Below are 19,644 nucleotides of genomic sequence, written 5' to 3' on the forward strand. Positions count from 1 at the left end.
GCTCATATGCTTCCCACACACACAGCACATTCCCTCACTTCATTCAAAACTCTGCTCGTATGTATCTCCCTAGAGATACATCACCCACACCCCAGCCCCAACACCAACTGTCCATCCATGTAACCTGCTTTACTGTTCTCCATCACACTTACATTTGCCCAGTGATATATGTATGTTTATTGCCTGTCACCACAAATCGAGTAAAAGCTCAGGGGACACAAGACCATCTCTGTCTTGTTTACAGCCTGTTCTTCAGTGCACAGTAATTATGAGCTGAGTGGATGAATGTGGATGCTGCTCCTCTGTTACCATGTGCCCTCCTGGGCATAGATCACTGGCTGGCAAACCTCTTTGGCCTTTCCCATAGGCCAGCACTGTCCAAGAGAATTCATCAGTGATGAAAATGTTCTCTGTCTTGGCTGTAGTCAAAACTGTAGCCATTAACCGCATGCAGCTATTGAGCACTTGAAGTGTGACTAACTTGGCTAAGGAACTGAAGTGTTCGGTGTAATTAATTTTAGTTATTCAAATCCAGGGAGCCACATGTGGCCGATGACCACCATTCTGGGCAGTGCCACTGTAGATTGTGAGGTTCTTGAGGGCCTTATCCAATCGTGTATTATCCTAGCACCCAGGATAATACCTGGCATGTACCAGATACTCTGAGTGCCAAATGTGTGCCCTGTTTAAGGTGGACCTTAGAGAGGGCAGGGAACTCATGTTTTAATCTGAACTTGTGATGCTGTTTTTTTTTTTTTCTAGTTCATACAGTCACCAGGAAGCCCATGTCTTGGCATGATAACCTGGAGGAACCTGCAGATGGTAAGTCCTGGGCTTTGAAATGCCGTTGAGATAGAGCCCAGAGAGGCAGGCTGGCTGGAGAGACCTCTCAGGGTCGTGATATCTTGGAGCAAGCATCAGAGTCCTCTGCTTTGATCCTGGAAATGGGACTCATCCTAACCAAGCTCAAAAAAGACAGATACTCAGTCTGTGGCAGATAGAATAAAAAAATTAAAATATTTTTTAAATAAAATTTTTAAAAGATGGACATATTCAATTATAACTGTCAAGCCAACTAATGTTCCTACTGGCTTAACATTGCCTTCATTCATTCATCAAACATGTAGATGTTATAAGCACAAGTTCTGAAGCTGTACTAACTCAGTTCAAATCCTGGTTCTGCTACTCATTAACTGTAACACTGGGCAGGTTTTTTACCTCTCTTAGCCTATTTCTCAGGATTGATGTGAGGATTAAACAAAACAATGCCAGTGCATAGAACAGTCGCTGGTACATGGTCCTCAGGAAATATTAGTCCCGTGATTATTTTCATTATTAGGTAATCTCTATGGTGGGGCTGGGTGGAGGGATCTCATAGCATAATGAAGAAGAGAAGTAGACTTGGAAATAAGTAGACAAGTAAAGAGCGACCATGACTGATGTGAGAACAGCATAGGAAACAGGTGCCTCCGTCAGGCAGTGGAATTCTGGGAAGACCTCTTGGAGGAGGTGACCACAAGGTGAGGTGGAGAAGATTGTGGAAGGACATTCTGAATTCTATGGAAAGTTACAGAAATGAGAAACATGACTACAAGTAGTTTGGCATGGCCACAACATAGAGGTGGAGAAAGGGCCCTATTTGGGAGTGAGGGAGGAGAGATATTTGGTGGAAAACCTGATCCCTCTTGGAAAGCTTTCCTTCTTCCCCTCTGCCTTCCATGAGCAAAATTTGGTGAAGGACGGATGACTGCAGCTGGGATGGGAAGTGGGAGAGCAGAGGCTCTCAGAGCATTACGAAGGAGGCAGAGAAGTCAATAAACTAATAGAGAGGGCATCATCACAGGCAGTAAGGTGTTATCTGTAGTGCACTCTCCTGACTAGAGGGTAAAGGGAACCTGTAGTAATAAGGAATAGAACAGGAAATGAGGGTCCTGAAAGCCAGGCAGGAGTTAGCTGCTCTCTCTCTTACATTAAGGATGTGCCAGCCCAGTGTCAGTCCCTCGAATCACCTTCCTTCATTTCATTCCCAGCCATCTTGCTGAGATAGACATTTTCCTCCCATTTCACAGATGAGTCAAGTGTGGCCCAGAGAAGTGATGCCACCCAACAAGCCGGTAGTAGCACTGACTCCAAAGCCCAGGTTCATTCCATTGTCTGCCTGCCTCTCTCCGGTGGAGACTTGATAGGGCAGAAGAACTATGGAGCTGCAAATCCATCTGGTGTCGGCAGCCATACTTATTTCAATACACAAAGACTTGACCTCACTTCTTACAACCCTGCTCCTCACTCTCTGTTGTGCTACACTGGCCAAACTCGCTCATGCCTCGGGGCCTTTGCTCTTGCTGTCTGCAGTGTGCTCCTCCTCTGCCTCTTCCCAGGGCTGGCTCCTACTTGGCAACCAGAGAGGCCTTCTCTCGCCGCCCCATCTACAGCAGCTGCCCTTGCCCACACATGACCCTTCACCTATTCCTTTCTTCACAGCGCGTATCCCTGTCTGCCACCATCACGTCATTTTGTAAACCTGGATACTGTGTCCTCTGCCCCATCTAGACCGTGAGCTCTAGGAGAGCAGGGACCATGCTGTCACTCAGCATTCTATGCCCAGCGCCCGGAACCATGCCTGGCACAGAGTTTGACCTCACCACATATTTGTTGAAAGATGAGTGGAGAGACCAGACACCCTGGTCTTGAGGCTGAGGCAAACCTCCGAGGCCCAGATGCTCTGCCTGAAAGGAACAATGTGGACGCAGGAAAGGGCACAGGACCAACCTCTGGTCCCAAAGCCTGACTCCTTCATAACTCATACCTTGTCTCCCAGCCAGGTTTCTGAATCTCATTCACCATGCTGCCCAGGGACCAAGGAATAAATACCCAGAGACACAGACTGAAAACCAGGAAGTTGGATGGGACTTAGAGCCCTTGGTAAGTGTGGCTCCTTCCTCAGGAAACACGAGGAAACACAGCGGCAATGTAGGTGGTGACCGTAGAATAGAGCAGGGGGCCAGACATGCCTGGGCTTGAACCTGGCTACCTCTTACCAGCTGGGTAAGTTACTAAGCTCTCTTATGCCTCAGTTTAATTGTTGTAAAATGGAGCGAATACAGTACCTATCTCATAAGCTTGTTATGAGGATGAAACAAGGTGATATTTGTGCAGTACCTGGAACAGTGCCTGGCACATGGTAAACACTGTGTGTTTAAATAAAGGTACTGATGACAGATACCTGAGTCGGCTCCGTCAGCTATCAGCAAGGTGGTCTTGGGTGTGCCACTCAATATCTCTGAGTTCTGCTTCCTTACCCATAAAAAATGGACATGTGGCTGAGCGTAGTGGCTCACGCCTGTCATCTCAGCACTTTGGGAAGCCAAGGCAGGCGGATCACCTGAGTTCAGGAGTTTGAGACCAGCCTGGCCAACATGGCGAAACCCCATCTCTACTAAAAATACAAAAATTAGCTGGGTGTGGTGTCCCACATTTGTAGTCCCAGCTACTGGGGAGGCTGAAGCAGGAGAATCACTTGAACCCAGGAGGCGGAGGTTGCAGTGGGCCGAGATCACGCCATTGCACTCCAGCTTGAGTGACAGAGTGAGACTCAGTCTCAAAAAAATATATTAATTTTAAAAATATATAAACAAATAACATTTTTTTAAAATTAAAAAATAAAAATTTAAAAAATTAAAACAAAAAACCATAAAAAAGGGACATGTGAGTAAGTGTCCTCTCCTTGTTTGATTGGAAGGGCACAATTAGCCACTTTAGCACACAATCACCCTACGGAATACAGCACTTCTGTTTTTAAGGGAGAAATGTGCAATATGGAATAGACAGGTCCAAGAAATTTCTGCCACGTGAGTCTTTAAACCTGCGTATGTCTTTGGTCATGCAGAAGGTTTTCATTTTTAAGTCATCAAATATGCCACCACTTTTCATTATGGTTTCTGGGTTTTGTGCCTCGCTTTGGAAAACCTTCAACACCTACATTACCAAGCATCTATTCTATATTTTTCTCTAACTTTTTTTCTTCTTCGTCTCTCTTTTTGTATATATATATTATATATTATTATAATATAATATATTATATATTATTATAATATATTATATATTATTATAATATAATATATTATATTATATATTATTATAATATATTATATATTATTATAATATATTATATATTATTATAATATACAAAATATGTACATATATATGTACATATATACACCCATATGTGTATACACATATATACATACCTACAAGGAGGGACTTTGTACAAAGGGACAGGTATGGTTAGAGAGCTGGAGAAGATAACCACTCAAAGAGAAAGAGGAGGTGGGAAAATAACGTCATGAATAAGAAAAGTGTTAAGATTTGTATTCAATGACAGTTATCAAATATAAATATGAATAATGGGCCAATATTCAATGACTGTTAAAAACCAGAAGGAATGGTACTGGAAGTGCTAGTGGAAAAAAATTAATTTAAAATTTAAAAACCAGAAAGAAGACTTTTCCAAGTGGGGAAACTACTGTGAAAGGCATAAGCACCACTATGGGGTTTTGCAGTGAGGGAGGGAGAGAGCCTGGCCTCAACTCTGATTACAGCATGGGCAAGTGCAACTGTGTAGCCAAGGAGCAAGGTGGGGGTGAGTGATGGAAAAATACTAGGAGGAAACACCAGGGGTAGGGGCGGATTCTGGCTAACTTCCACCTAACAGGGTGCTTGCTGAAGGCAGGCTAGCAGGATCAGACATCACCTGGAGAGTGGTGGAGGATGAGGAACCCAGTCGGATATCAAGGGTGATCAGATATTAAAGGTGGGGGATTCTGGTTAAATCACCTTAGCAGGATTTTTACTAGAATTGGACAATGCAGAGGAAATGGAAATCCCAAAATCAGACCTAGCTGAAAAGTAATTCAGGGTGCCTGAGTGGAGTTCATTCAAGGAAATGATCTTTGCCGGGGAGAAGAAAGGTTGTGAAGGATGGGGTGTTCATGTGAAGATAGAAATCAGCCAAGATAGATCATGAAGCAACTTAGAAGAGTAGTACAATGCACAAGTAAATTAATTCACCATTCTTCATTTTGTTAAAGACCTGGCTCACACAAGTACAAAGTGTGCATGTGGAGATGTTCCATCTTTGACCCTCCAGGGCATCTCATGCAGGCTTACGATGACAGGAGGGACAAGTGTGGCCTGCCCTGCTCGGACCTTCATAGGCTCTGCAGATCACAGACTGCATGTGTCTCCAGATCAGTGAGCACTCTGGAGTTGCGAAGGGTCTGCAAATATTCCATGCTCTTCATCATATAAACCTGGGGACAATGCCATCCCAAGGGCACTGCTAGCATAGTAAGAAAGTATACCCCAAAAACCATTAGATGCAGGTGTTGTGCAACCAGAAGCGGTAATTAAGTTGGAGCTTCAGAGTGAAGTAGCTGGGGCAGAAGAGGCTTGATCAGCTGCAACTTGAAGCTCCCTGCCCCCTGGCAGGTACCCTCACCTTGGATAGACAAGATACCTCCAATCTCAGTACTGGGACACTGGCAAAGCCAGACTCAATGACCATCGCTCAGCCTCTCATCTCCTGGTAACATTTCCTGGAAGTACATTTTTTAAATTATTTGCACGGTGTAACTTCTATAAGATCGATGTGTCGGAGTGCCGACTTTTACTCAGATTCTACGTGACTCAACAAATTCATTCTTTCAGCAAATATGCATTGAATACCTAGCATGCGCTGGGTCTTGCTCTAGGTGCTGAGGATACTATGGCCTCCAAGGCAGGCAGTGGGACAGGGAGGACCACAACTGTGCGTAGGTTATTCTCCTCCGACTTCACAACCTTTTTGATGTACATGTGGTCATCTGCATTCCACAATGCAGCCACAGGTTGGGAGGGTGGAGCCTGATATAAGCCAGGCCCATTGACTCCAAACCCAGGTCCTCCTGCATCCTCACAGGCTTCTTTCTGATTCTGCATCCTCCTTTCTAGATCAACCCAGAACGCCATGACCGCAGGCTGAATCACTTCAGGGTCTGCAGTGACATCACTCTGTACAAGGCTAAAACGTGGGGCTTAGGAGATGATCACCACAAGTAGCATCCCAGCAGAGGAGCCCGTCTATGGATCTAATGCCCTAAGTGTCCACAGCCCAGAGAAATAAAATATTACTTTAAAACGAAGTCTCACTTTTCCCATTTCCGGTCAAGTCCACTGGTTGAAATCCTTGTGTGGTAAAGCAATGTGAGAAATCAGATAAAGATGGTGGGCGAATTGCATACAATCATCTGCTCTGCCTTCCTAATACTAATAAAGGATCACAAAGGGATACAAAACCCACCACTGAGAGAATGGAAGGAAAATGTTACCAACAGAAAAAAACTGGAAGTGTGTTCAGGAGATAGAAAGCTGATGGAGGAGGATGGCAGGAACCACAAAATGCAAACTGATGGAATGCCTCTGAGCAAGGGTTTCCAGAACTCTAGATAGAGGTTCAGGACTCTGAGACTGAGTGGGGTGTGAAGCAGAGAACCGAAATTGGATGTGGGTAGGGGTAATCCCATCCCCACACACACCGGGAGCCGGGTTTATAACATCTCCCCTGCGCTGGAGGCTGGGGGTTTATTCTTGGGGGAAGAGAAGAAGCTCAGGGCACAAGGTTACTAAAACACAAGGCACGAGCCAGGCACAGAACTGAAAACAATCTGTGAAAATCTACAAAAAGAAGGCTGAACCCCTAGCCCAGGTGCCCACCCACACATATACTACATTTTTACCCTAGGTTTGAAGATGGAGTGTTCCCCTCTGGAAAAATAATGAAACTTCTCTAGAGACCCCCACATAGTACCATTTGAGAGACCTTTAAGGAAAGAACCAGGGAAGTCAGTTTCCATTTCCCCTTCCTGCTACGAACCACTCCTCCTGGACCTCATCCTGTTGAGCTAGCACCTGCTTCAGAGTTGCAGCCATCTCAGCTTCTGCTCAGCCCCTACAGCCAGTGTGCCACCTCTGCACGACCATGTAGGCCACCGATCTCTGCAGAGTGCGCAAATGACTGGGTGGGCTGTATTAGCAGAAATCTGGTCTCCTGCACCCCTAGGTGCTGCACGAGGAAAGGGTGGAGGGCACAAGGGATCCAATACCATCTCTTCGTCATGGAGCCTTAGCTTCTTAAAGAGGATGCCAAGGAGGGGAAGGGGTGGAAGGAAGGAAGTCAAAGGAATCTTTGCAAAAGGGCCAGCAGGTAAGGAACGTAATCTAGGAACTGATCACAAAGATATCATTGAGCCAGCACTGAGGCTCAAAAAAAAAAAAAAAAAAGGAGAAATGAAATCAAAGAGTCAACTCATGAGGTAATGGAGCAGGCAAATGAAAAGAAGTGTGCTGAGGCTGGGCGCGGTGCCTCACGCCTGTAATCCCAGCACTTTGGGAGGCCAAGGCAGGTGGATCACAAGGTCAGGAGATCGAGACCATCCTGGCTAACATGGTGAAACCCCGTCTCTACTAAAAATACAAAAAATTAGCCGGGCGTGACAGTGGGCGCCTGTAGTCCCAGCGACTCGGGAGGCTGAGGCAGGAGAATGGTGTGAACCTGGGAGGCAGAGCTTGCAATGAGCTGAGATCAGGCCACTGCACTCCAGCCTGGGCGACAGAGCAAGACTCCATCTCAAAAAAAAAAAAAAAAAAAAGAAAAAAAAAGAAAAGAAGTGTGCTGCTCTGAAGCCTCAAATGATGACTTCCAGAAAGTTAGACTTGTTCCCAGCTGCCATCGAACTAGATCCTTTGTTGGCCATTCTGTATGCCAAGGGAGTTGTCTTTGTAAAACCACAGAAGCCAATGTTGCCATCCTATGTTGCTATTTAAACCACAGGAAACCAGAACATGAGCATTTTGGCATTTTTTTAAACTAAGAAGTATAAAAACTTAGAGAAAATAAAATTAATATCTAAATTTTAATATATAGTGATCACTTTGGCTTTTTCTTTGGCCTAAGCGGATAAAGAAGAAACTGTTAAAGATCTCTTATTCCTGAGTGAGGGGGAATGCACCTAATGACAAGAAATCATTGCTCATTATTTAAAAAGAGTTAGGTATACTTTGTCTTGGGATCTTGATTTTTATTTTAATTATTTGTTTTGAGAAGAAGGCCATGGACCTTCCAATATCTAATAGGGTTTGGTTAAGGATGGAAACCGTGAGGGCAAGTCTCAGCAGATTCGCCCCATTTTATATCACAGAAGCCCATATACAGAAATTCAGAGTACATTGATGGGGAGCAGTAGAATCCTGCGTTGTGATACAAGGTAAGATACTTGTAAATGCTGCATATAATCTGGGTTCTGTTTTGTAAAATGCAAATGAAATACTGTGCATCATTTTTATATCAGAATAGAACAGGTTCGTTTTCCTCTACACGTCTGTTTGAAATTGCTTTTCCATGAGCACATGCATAATTCTTACATATCCACTCTGCTTGTTTTCAATGTTTTTTTAAAATTTTTGTTGGGCTAAAAAGAGCCTTCTCTTTGGTATCATCATAGCTACCATCATCTACAGCAAAACTGCATATCTAGTACTGGAAGTAATTCAACCAGCAATGTAGTAGATGATATACAGGATTATGATCAGGTATCATTTCTGATTGGCCAGAAGAGTGAGTTTACGTGCATGCAGTTGAGGTCCAATGACTTCCAATTAGAGATCTTAGGCCTGGCGTGGTGGCTCACACCTGTAATCCCAGCACTTTGGGTGGCCAAGGCAGGCAGATCACCAGAGTCAGGAGTTCGAGACCAGCCTGGCCAACATAGTGAAACCCCATCTCTACACTACAAAAATTAGCCAGGCTTGGTGGCGGGCGCCTGTAATCCCAGCTACTTGGGAGGCTGAAGCAGGAGAATCATTTGAACCCAGGAGGCAGAGGTTGCAGTGAGCCAAGATCACGCCACTGCACTCCAGCCTGGGTGACAAGGCAAAACTCTGTCTCAAAAAATAAAAAACAAACAACAAAAAAATCTTATACCAAAAGATTCTGAAACATTATTGGACATCTAGTCGTCAATGTGAAAAATGTACCTATTATAATTACACTTGAATTCATCATCATGAATATTTAAATTTTCAGGACAGCATAAAAAGTAGATTTGTTGATATGCAGAAAGGTGAATCTAGTTTTACAATCTAGTGTAAATTATAAAATAGATTAAATGCCTGAATGTTTTCATCACAAGGTTGTGCCCTGAAAGCAGTCAATGTGCTTCTGCAGCTCTGCTCCTGCAGAGAGCAACCGCATTTTCTGCTTTCATCCCCTTCCCAACTCTGCCCAAAAAACAGAAAGCTGTTACTGTGTATACTCATCTAAAAAAAGCATATAAGGTCAGTCTTCACTTTGCACAATAGTGCAGGACTACAAAAATGTCCTGCTTGCTGAAACTATGCAAAGTGATCTTCATCATCATTGGGGGGAAATTACAATTGTTCTGTGAGCTTTAAAAAAAATTGTCCAAAAGTCCTTTTAAAAAATACAAATCTGGCCGGGTGCAGTGGCTCACGCCTGTAATCCCAGCACTTTGGGAGGCAGAGGCAGGTGGATCACTTGACGTCAGGAGTTCGAGACCAGCCTGGCCAACGTGGTGAAACCCTGTCTCTACTAAAAATACAAAAATTAGCTGGGTGTGGTGGTGCACGCCTGTAATCCCAGCTACTTAGGAGGTTTAGGCAGAATTGCTTGAACCCGGGAAGTGGAGGTTGCAGTAAGCCAAGGTTGTGTCACTGCACTCCAGCCTGGGCGATGGAGCGAGACTGTGTCTCAAAAAAAAAAAAAAGAGATTTAAAAAAACAAAGATGTATCTCCCCCAAAAGTAGAACTGAAATAAAACTTAAGACAGTGCCTGCGAAATTCTAAAATTCTAAGGAGGAAATTCCTATCAGCCCAAATTAAAGGCAATTTCAGAAATGCAAGGAGATAAAAATTTTACGTCTCATCTTCCCTTTCTTAGTAAGATACCAAAAATGGTACACAGCAAAAGAAGGCATACGCTAAGATGGAAAAACATGGGATTCTGGAAATAATGGCGCCAACTTAAACGCTCTAGAAAAAAGGTGACAGTTGTGTGGCATAACTAGGTTGTAGGAGAAAAATTATAAAGTGGGTAAAATGACAAAGCATCTGGAAAGAACTAAGAATATAGAAGGAAAACTAGGCAAGCAGAAGAATGTAAGAATGTAAGGTGAAGCAGAAGAATGTAATGGAAAAACCAAAAGCTGTACCACAAAGAAAATCACGGTGGCTCACGCCTGTAAAATATGGGCATTGAGCTTCACAGGGATTGATTGTAATATAACTATTTAGAAGGATGAGACAAAGGAAATGAGGAAGGTGTCAGTTAAATCATCATTTATCATAAAATGAAGGCAATTTGAACTCAATGTCTAAATTATCAATAGATAGCAATGGAAAGTAACTTCTCAATCTTGTAGTCTAGACTATTTAACCAAAGGTATGTGTTCCTTTAATAATTTTTCTTTAGTTTATTGACAGAAATGTTTACAACATGACACCAACAGAAGGGATCAAAGTGTGTTGTGAAATTGCGAGTCTTCATTCCTTTTTCTTGGTTCTTTGTATTCAAAGATGCTGTTTAGTGTGTTCTGTTCTTCATCTTCTCTCTTGTTCGTTTTCCAGGTCTCTTCTACAGAAAAAGACATACCACATCTGGTCACATAGCAGCGTGCCTTCTGCCCCAGGGTGAGGACAAACAGAACTGAAGGGAGAGGGCAGGGTTGGGAGTGGGAGGGGAGGCTGAGGCTGCTCCTCACCCGGGCACCTGGGCTCACTTACATTTGATCCTTTCTTGCCAGGCCTCTTGAGGCCTCTGCCATGAGCTGTCTTGGCCCGGAAGCTAGATACATCATCATAGCTCTCCCGAGTGTTCCACTTTGAGCCTTTCTTCTTTCCACCAAAACCAAACTTCTGGTTTTTATATCGTCGTTTAGCACTGGGCCTGGAAAAGAATGGTCCTAGCCATCACCACAGCACTGTAAAGCCTGATGAATCTGATGGCCCAGCAATGCTCTCAGTTTCCTTTCTATAAGCAAAGCCCCTTAGGCACGTCTCTAACCCAGAATCTCATCCTTGGCCCCACAATCCTATGCTACAGCCTCTCTAGACAAACTCATCTAGCTCACCTATTTACAGTTCTGACCACCAGGGCAGGAAAATAAAGCAAGAAGCAGGGAAGGCTCTACATATATCACGTGGCTTCCTGCTGTCTTTAGAAAGCTTTCTATTTTAACCAAATCTTATTAAATCACCCTCAGTTGTGTCTATTCCTCTCAAGGGTAAATACATGCAGTTAACATCCAAATGTAATGTAATGAATACGTTCAAATGTAAACATTCAAATGTAATTATAGGCATTCAAATAACATTCAAATGGAATAACATTCAAATGTAAAACTGGTCATCCAATAGGAATCTTGAATTCAGCATCTCCAAATTCACGTCATCTCCTGGACTGGCTCTACTTCCTGTACATATGCCCTCACCTGAGGCTGGCGCTGCTCCCACCAACCCAGACACACAAGCTAAACATGTGGGAGTCAGCCTTGGTTCTTCTCTCACTCTACATCCCCAATTCAATTACTGAGTCCTGTTCATTTCACCTCTTAAATGTTTCTTCAATCCATCTTCTCTTCTCCCTCAGTTGCCACTTTCAGGTTATTATCACTGCTTATCTCGACTTTTGCAATAGTACCCTTGTCAATTTCCCAGCTTCCCTCAAGTCTGTCACTTATACAAAATCCACTGTAATCTTTTAAAAACATGAATATAACCTGCTCATTATTGTTAGTACAACCTACAACCTAGTCTCTCCACTGCCTTCTGGACAAAGCCCAAGCTCCTCAACAAGGCAAACCCACAGCCCAGGTCCCCCCAACCACATCGCACCCCTCCTTGCTTCGCACTGTATTCCCAGTGACACCAAGGGCTTACTGTTCCTCACAAAACCCTGAGGTTTCACATCTCGATGGCTTTGCTCGTTCAAGCTCTTACTTCTTCCCAAACCCAGCTTCTCTTCTATTCTCGTGGTTAATTCCTACTCATGCTTCAAGCAATGCTCAAGTCGAACAGTCCTCCAGAAATCCATCCCCAGACCCTGTCAGGTATTTATAAAAGCTGACTCAGTGCTAATCCCCATATGCCTCTATCATAGCACTTACTATCTTACATGGAAATTATCATTTCCCCTAGGCCTGGTATCCAGGTATGCAAAAAAGTAGACTAGAAAGAACAATGAGAGCTGACATTCTCTCTTTCAATCTTCATACTATGAGGCAGACACTATTTCCTCAACTTAGCAGATGAGGCAATTAGCATTTAGAAAGGTATAGTAACTTGTTCAAAACTGCCCTCCTACTGAGTGATAGAGTCAGCATCTGAATCCTAGGTCTGAACTCTCAACCATCACACTGTGTGATGGGGAATCAACTTTTACTCAGCATTCACTTAAAGGGTGCCACATACTTAAAAGTACCTTCTTAGGATGGGTGCAGTGGTTCACACCTGTAATCCCAGCACTTTGGGAGGCTGAGGTGGGTCAATCACTTGAGTCCAGGAGTTCAAGACCAGCCTGGCCAACATGGTGAAACCCTGTCTCTACTAAAAATACAAAAATTAGCTGGGTGTGGTGGTGGACACCTGTAGTCCCACCTACTCAGGAGGCTGAGGCACAAGAATTACTTGAACCCGGGTGGCAGAGGTTGCAATGAGCCAAGACTATACCACTGCACTGTAGCCTGAGTTGATAGAGTGAGACTGTCCAAAAAAAAAAGTTTATAAAGTGCCTTCTTTTACTCTTCAAAGACTGACATGGCTAAAAGGGCCCATCACACGGTGCTAGGGGTCCTGGCCCCAGGCAGCAGCTGCACTCTCTGAACTCTGTGGCTGCGCCGGTGGAGGTGCTATGTCTGCCATCCTCATGACCTGTGGCCCCATCACACCTCACAGAACCAAAGAAATCATGCCAAAACCCTTCTCACCCCTTCCTCATCTGCTGGCCTTTGGCTCCTGCCTTCTTGCGCTGTGCCAGAGGTTTCTGATCTCCCTCAAGGAAATCCAGTTTATCAGAGAAGCCTGTAAGTGAAGAAGTAGTTTTGATCAGCACCATTGTATTTTAAGAATAAAAGTTTGAACCGCCATATAAGGCTGTTATTTGCTACACTGATTTTAAGAGTCACATCCTGCTCTCCAACACCACTCCCAAAACTTAGATCCGATAAGTCCACATCAACCAAGAAGGCTCCAAAGCACTAAGTGTTCAAATCAACTCTAAAGTACCTGCTACCCTCGTTCCCCTAGCAGAGAGAGGTACCGACCTTTCTGATATTTCTTAATAGCATTCATCATATGTGCTTTCTCCTGCTGCCTCTTCTGAAGAACCTCCGTTTGCACCTGTGATATGAACACAAGAACTGTTACAGCCATTCCATACCATTACTCCAGTGTCTACATTGTCTCAATAGCAACACCATGATTAATACCGCTACCCTTTGACATTTACCATGTGCCAAAAACTGTATTAGGGACTCTTAAGTATACTCTCAGATCTAGGTATATTCTTCATAGATGAAGATATATCGGTCTCATAACAATCCAGTGAAGTTGAAATTTGTGTTATCCCCTAAACTGAAGCACAGAGAAGTTAACTTGCCCAAGTCGCACAGAGAAAAAGTGCACAGCTGAGATGACGCAGGCTGTTTGACTCCAAAGCCAGCACTCACCCTGTTATACAATCCTGCCTACAAAACTGAAGTAAATCATGTTTAAGACAACATCGATTTCTCGCATCACATTTGGACAGATTAATTACCTAACTCACTAGGCATGAAAGTACCAAAAGGAAGAGAAAAAAACAGTGTCCCCAGGTAAAGAAAAGAAAAAAGTTTGAAGGATAAAAGGAGACACTTTATAATACTCTAACAGAGGGTTTCTCAATTTTGATACTGCTACAGTGTGGAGAGAATAATTCTTTGCTGGGGTGTAGGGGCCTGTCCTACACTGTAGGATATTTAGCAGCACCCCTGCCCTCTACCTACTAGATGCCAGTAGTACCCTCCCTCCCAAATTTGACAACTAAAAATATCTCCAGGCAGTCACAGAAAACTCTTGGGGAGCAAATTCGCCCCCAGTTAACAACCTCTTCCCCAATGTTTCCTTAAACTAGGAACAGTGAACTAAGAGGCCCAAGTGAGTTTATCTTTGCTTTTGGTAACTTTGGTTATGTTAAATTAATTCCTGGTGTCTTTGAGAGAATCTCAGCCATCCACCTCCAGATCAAAGAAATAATAAATCTGCAAAAGGCCTTTTGTAGAGGACAGGATCCCAGCCTATTCCTACTTTCCTGAGAATGTATCAGTGAAACGACCCCAAATGTGGACAAGAGTTCTGCAGCCCAGATCACAAGTGCTCATGTCCAAATGTTGACAAAGTCTTAACACCCACGCCAATCTTCCTCACATTCATTTCTTCCCACAATCCTAACTTTAAAACCCGTCATCTTCTTTCTTAGATGACCATGAAATAAAAAAGGAAAACCAAGAAAAGTTTTAGGGTATGCCTGATCTGGTGTTACATTAGAACTCAGACATTCATAGTTCAAACACACAGGCAATCTTTCAGATTGGATGACAATCATTACGATAATTTCTTCAGGAACGTGATTATCACATAGGTCAGTGAATCCCAAACCAGGATGCATTTCAGAATCACCTGGAAAGCTTTTGGGGAAGAGGGGAAAACAGGCACAGATTCCCGGGGATTCTGAAGTCTAGAATTCTGTTTTGAAAAATTTCCCCTGGTGATTTTGCTGTAAGGTCAGGTTTGGAAACCGCTCATCTGGACCCAGTGTACAGATGTGAAAACTAACGCCCAGAGAGATGACTGGCTCGCCTGCAGTCACCACACTACTCCTGGGGAACCACTCACGTCCAGGCAAGACTGTGCTCATGAATACCAGCACATACACTGACAGACGGTAAACACGTGATCAACACACAGTTCCGTTCAGTTCAGGGGACCAAGTCAGACCACGGCAATCTCATCTAACACACACACTCCGCCCCTTCCTGTTCCCTGCACACTTTCCTTCTCACCTTCTTCCCGTATTTCCTAAGTGCTCGCAGTTGCTTAGCCTTTTCAGACCTCTCCATGGCAGCCTGTTTAGTCTGCAGCTTCTGTCGAATCTACAACACAAAATGCTGTCAGTTCATGTTATTTGAATCTGGAATGACCACTACTTAGGATGCACTAGAGCAGGGAACAGATATTCCCTGTTCTTTAAACCATGGAACTTATAAATCATCAATTCCAACCCCTGAGGACAATGGGGCCCACAGGCCGAGCACTTTACCAAAAGTGTCAGAGTGAAGCCAGAGATTGAAAGTCACCTTCCCACTCCCAGTGTGCTGTCTGTTTCATTATACAAACTGCCTATCTGAAGCCCAGGAAAGAAGACAAACTTCTCCCCATTTCTACTATCAGTAGACTGAGGCTGGAAACCAGTATGAGGCCTCAGTGTCCTTTTCTAGTATACCACATACACAATAAAAACCCAGGCAGATACCAGGTGCCTAGCCTTTTCGGTCAAACATACACATTTTAGTTAAAGGATGAGAAGCTGTCAGTGAGAACTTGTACAGAGTTCACAGTGAGAAGGTGAACTACTACCACGACAAAAGCTCCCTAAAATCCAGCTTGAGACCCCAGGGTACTATTTAAATATACTCATCCCTCAGTATCCATAGAGGATTAGTTCTAGGACCCACTACAGACATCAAAATCCACAGATGCTCAAGTCCCTTATATAAAAATGGTGTAGCATTTGCATATAACCTACACTCACCTCCAGTATACTTTAAAGTCAGGGGACCTCAACTCCTGGGCCACAGACCGCTATGAACCCGCTATGAATCTGTGGCCTGTTAGGAACCAGGCCACACAGCAGGAAGTGAATGGCAAGCAAGCAAGCATTACCACCTGAGCTCCACCTCCTGTCAGATTGGTGGCGGCGTTAAATTCTCATAGGAGTGCGAACTCTACTGTGAACTATGCATGCAAAGGATCTAGGTTGCGTGCTCCTTATAAGAATCTAATACCTGATGATCTGAGGTGGAACGGTTTCATCCCAAAACTATCGCCTCCCCAAGTTCATGCAAAAATTGTCATCCATGAAACTGGTCTCTAGTGCCAGACTGCTGCTTTAAATAGTCTCTAGATTACTTATAATACCAAATACAATGCTATGGATCACCTCATTCTCATGGATTCAATGTAGTTCTCAGCACATGGAAAATTCAGTTTTCCTTCTGCAACATTTTCAAATTTTTTTCCCAAATATTTTTGATCCGAGGTTGGTTGAATCCACAGATGCTGAACCCATGGCTATGCAGGGCTGAATATATGTTGGATTACATGCTGGCAGTCCCCTCCTCCAAAGTTAAATGAGGTCCAAGTTCTACCCAACTCTAAATTGTACTATATCTGAACCATCTAAGAATCCCCCATTTTATAGAGGAGAAAACTGAGGCCCAGAGAAAAGTAATTGTCTACAAGTTCTAGCACTGACAGTGGCAAGGGCACAAGAATGCTGTCCTCTCTGCACACCATGCTGTGACCACGCCAGCTAGGAAATGCACTGGGCCATCTTCACCTTGGGGACCACACTTCACACAGCACTGTTCCTCTCCTTAATTGCTGATTTTAGAAAAAATGTCATTCTTGTATGCATCTAATTGGTGGTAACTGGCATGACTCTGAAGTAGCCCATCTATGGAAGAGGTAATAATTGTCCTCTGACAACTGGCTCCCCATTATTGGGCTCATAGCTATCTTTCTAAGCCAGCTGAATATCCTTAAGTACAAAGTTTTGACTTTCCACAGGAAAACTTTTATTTCTTACCTTCTGCATCTGCAGATCAGATTTGGCCATTTCCGCAAAATAATCAGTGGGTCGCTTGGTAGGGACTTTGAGCTGATGGAGGCGGGGTAAGACTGCAAGCACTGCGGCCTGGGCTTGGCGATAGCTGAGAATCGTAGGACAAAATGTGTAATGAGGTGAAGGAGAGAGGCCTTATGTTCCTTTTCACTGCCTCTCATGAGTTACTCAAACTCAGAAGGACTCTCAAAATCTGACCTCCATTAGCAAGAACAAACAAACAAAAACTGTCTCACTGATTTAGTATCTAAAAGAAATGTAGCCGTATACTAGTTTTTAAAAAAGGGAGGGGTATTGCTAAAAATAGTTTAAGAGAATGACTACTCTAAAGGTACCCATTAACACAAACTAATGTCGATTATGGATTCTTATGTAATTACTAAAGCAATTCCACACAAGAACATCCCATAAGCAATGTTTGTTTGTTTTTTCCTAATAACTGAAGCATGCGCAAAAAGCTTTAAAATGAGTATTTCAAATTAGCCCATAAACTGGATTTTGGATCGTGACCGTGGACCAAGGAGCTCTTCTCTCAAACAGGGAGAATATCCTAGCTATTCTTAGTCAAAAGAAGCCGCTCTCCCTACTTCTAGGCTTATTCTGAGTGCAGGCTAATTTCCCCTCTTTCCCACTCTCCTGCACAAGGATCCTCAACTTCTCTAACATTTGAAAACAAACATACAAACTCATCTCTCGCTGGAAGTCGTCTTCTGGATCAACAGCTTTCTGGTCCTTGTTCTGAGGTGCTGGCGCCTCAGATCCACCGATCTCCGGCACCGGACCCAGTGTCACATCGAGCCTTTCAACCCATTCCAGATCCCGCTTGAATTCTGCCAAACATTGCTTCAGGCCATTCTAGGAAATCCAGACACTGAGCTCACAAGAAGGGAACTCTGAGTTTGTCTTTCCCAAGCACAGGCTGTTAGGCGAAGGGACAAAGTGCTTATCCCCAATACCCAGACAGGTAATCGACCCTCTTGGCGAGGCGCAGGGTGCATCTTTCCTGGGACAAGAATCGGTCTCCCAAGCCCAACAGGGCCTGATGCGCATCCCATATCCGAGTACCCCCGACCCTGTGCCCGCGCTCACCACGTCGTTCATGGCCTTCTTCGGCCCCTCTAGCACGACATTGAGGCCTGGCTTCAGAAGCCCTCGGGAAAACGCATCCTGCAACTGCAGGACACAATCACGGTCACTCCCAGGGGTGTAAGGCCCTCTCTCCCACGCCCAGCCCCGCGAGCTCGGCTGACACCTACCTCTCTGTCTGTGACAAGGGATTCATCAGATTCCGACTCGGAATCCGAGAGCGGGGGAGTGTCCATCTCGCCGCACGCACGTCCCACACCCACAGGAAGAAGCGGGGTATCCCGAGACCCAAGCGGCTAGCAGAGGGCGGCCCTGGCCGCTGCTGCCTGCCTTCAGCCCCCTACTCCCACGCCGTGGCTCCACGTGCCACCGAATCGCTCCAGCGCCAGCAACTCACAGCTACTGCTCAACTTTTGATTGGGACTTCCGCTTCCGGCGGCAAACTATACTTCCGGTTTGTCGTTGCTATAGGAACCGCTATGGCGTTTGAAAGTGCCCGGGTTGCTTAGGATCCGTACAGGTAGCGCTTCTGGATACATGCGTGGTCTGCTGACCCAGAGAGAAGCGAAAGGTGGGAGGGGGTACCTGGGGGTCGCCAGAAGGAGCTGGTAGCAGTGAGGGTACGAAGGAAAAGGCAGAAAAAGGAGCCGTGGGCGTGGGGTGGCGCGGCGCGGAGAATGGCCCCGGAGGAGGGGCAAGGGGAGGGGCAAAGGGCGGGGAGGGCGTGTCCTGGATGCTGGGCGGGGCGTGTCCGGGCCGGGGGCGGGGTCGGAGCGGGGCGGTGCTCTCCACTCTGAAGCGCTGCCTTGGTCTTCAGCAGAACTCTTTGGCGGGAGATCATGTCAGCCGTGGTAGCTCAGACGCTGCATGTTTTTGGTCTTCGATCCCACGTGGCCAACAATATCTTCTACTTCGATGAACAGATCATTGTATTTCCTTCAGGAAATCACTGCGTGAAGTACAATGTGGATCAGAAATGGCAAAAATTCATTCCAGGTAAAACTTTTTCCATCCTGACATATACAGGAATAGTATGTGCCACATATAACCCCATAATCCCAGCACGATGATTGGAAAGAAAGATTTTGGCCGATTTGAATATATATGCAGTATTATAAATGTAGAGGAAATAAATGGCGACTTGTATGATGAAACTAGATTAATCAGTCACGCATATATAGTTAAAATCACATATAAAATGTTAATTTAAAAGTACTTTTTTCACTGTAATTTCATGAAAATATGTTAAGAATCCCTCTTTTGGTGTCTTCAATATCACTGCCTTTGTCATCACCAGAGCCACTTTTTGAGTTGTCTAACAGTTTTCCCGAGCACACCACCTTCATTTTACCACCATTTGAATCCATGTATGATGAAGACACTGTAAACTTTATCCCAAGTCGCAAGTAACCGTTTGTATAGCATTACAGCCCTTATTTTTGTTCACAGTGGTCCTGTTGATGATATTCATTATTTCAACAACCGAATCCATTTTCCCATCCTTTATTGCATTGACATATTTTATTTTGTGACATATACATACAAAAGAATGTACCCTACATATATGTAA

The 19,644-nt window shown here is 44.4% G+C and overlaps 3 protein-coding genes across 8 annotated transcripts in view; 2 read left to right on the top strand and 1 right to left on the bottom strand.

Moving 5' to 3' along the window:
• The first annotated feature begins 552 nt into the window (after positions 1-552).
• CFAP144 (cilia and flagella associated protein 144) lies at positions 553-6,148 on the top strand. Its single transcript, XM_058442795.1, has 4 exons — positions 553-586; positions 763-822; positions 2,819-2,922; positions 5,989-6,148. The coding sequence occupies exons 1-4, from the start codon at positions 553-555 to the stop codon at positions 6,094-6,096; spliced, it is 306 nt and encodes a 101-aa protein (XP_058298778.1). The 3' UTR covers positions 6,097-6,148.
• A 4,352-nt stretch (positions 6,149-10,500) lies between these two features.
• On the bottom strand, positions 10,501-18,734 carry EBNA1BP2 (EBNA1 binding protein 2). Its single transcript, XM_032160585.3, has 9 exons — positions 18,245-18,734; positions 18,078-18,161; positions 17,671-17,843; positions 16,953-17,076; positions 15,148-15,237; positions 13,372-13,447; positions 13,036-13,129; positions 10,835-10,997; positions 10,501-10,685 (listed from the first exon to the last, which is right to left on the bottom strand). Exons 1-9 carry the CDS (start codon positions 18,308-18,310, stop codon positions 10,635-10,637), a joined length of 921 nt encoding a protein of 306 aa, XP_032016476.1. The 5' UTR covers positions 18,311-18,734; the 3' UTR covers positions 10,501-10,634.
• CFAP57 (cilia and flagella associated protein 57) overlaps positions 18,557-19,644 on the top strand; it is an 88,114-nt gene continuing 87,026 nt past the window's right edge. For 4 of the 6 annotated variants that reach the window (XM_058442846.1, XM_032160511.3, XM_058442844.1 and 1 more), the window contains exons 1-2: positions 18,557-18,645; positions 18,895-19,070. In XM_058442846.1, the coding sequence (XP_058298829.1) occupies positions 18,914-19,070 (157 nt within the window). In that variant the 5' untranslated portion in view covers positions 18,557-18,645; positions 18,895-18,913. Of the gene's footprint in view, positions 18,646-18,891; positions 19,071-19,644 lie in introns of all 6 variants that reach the window. The other 2 variants (XM_058442842.1, XM_058442843.1) reach the window with 2 other exon arrangements.

This window comes from Hylobates moloch, unplaced genomic scaffold (genome assembly GCF_009828535.3).
Source record: "Hylobates moloch isolate HMO894 unplaced genomic scaffold, HMol_V3 SCAFFOLD_8, whole genome shotgun sequence".
NCBI classification, from domain to species: Eukaryota; Metazoa; Chordata; class Mammalia; order Primates; family Hylobatidae; genus Hylobates; species Hylobates moloch.

Coding starts and splice junctions, on each gene's coding strand:
- CFAP144 (XM_058442795.1), top strand. CDS start 553: ATGACCACCATTCTGGGCAGTGCCACTGTAGATT. Junction 587..762: donor GGGCAGTGCCACTGTAGATT/GTGAGGTTCTTG, acceptor TTTTTTTTCTAG/TTCATACAGTCACCAGGAAG. Junction 2,923..5,988: donor GATGGGACTTAGAGCCCTTG/GTAAGTGTGGCT, acceptor CCTCCTTTCTAG/ATCAACCCAGAACGCCATGA.
- EBNA1BP2 (XM_032160585.3), bottom strand. CDS start 18,310: ATGGACACTCCCCCGCTCTCGGATTCCGAGTCGGAATCTGATGAATCC. Junction 17,844..18,077: donor AGAAGGCCATGAACGACGTG/GTGAGCGCGGGC, acceptor TGGATTTCCTAG/AATGGCCTGAAGCAATGTTT. Junction 10,998..13,035: donor GGCCAGCAGATGAGGAAGGG/GTGAGAAGGGTT, acceptor ATTCTTTTCCAG/GCCCAGTGCTAAACGACGAT.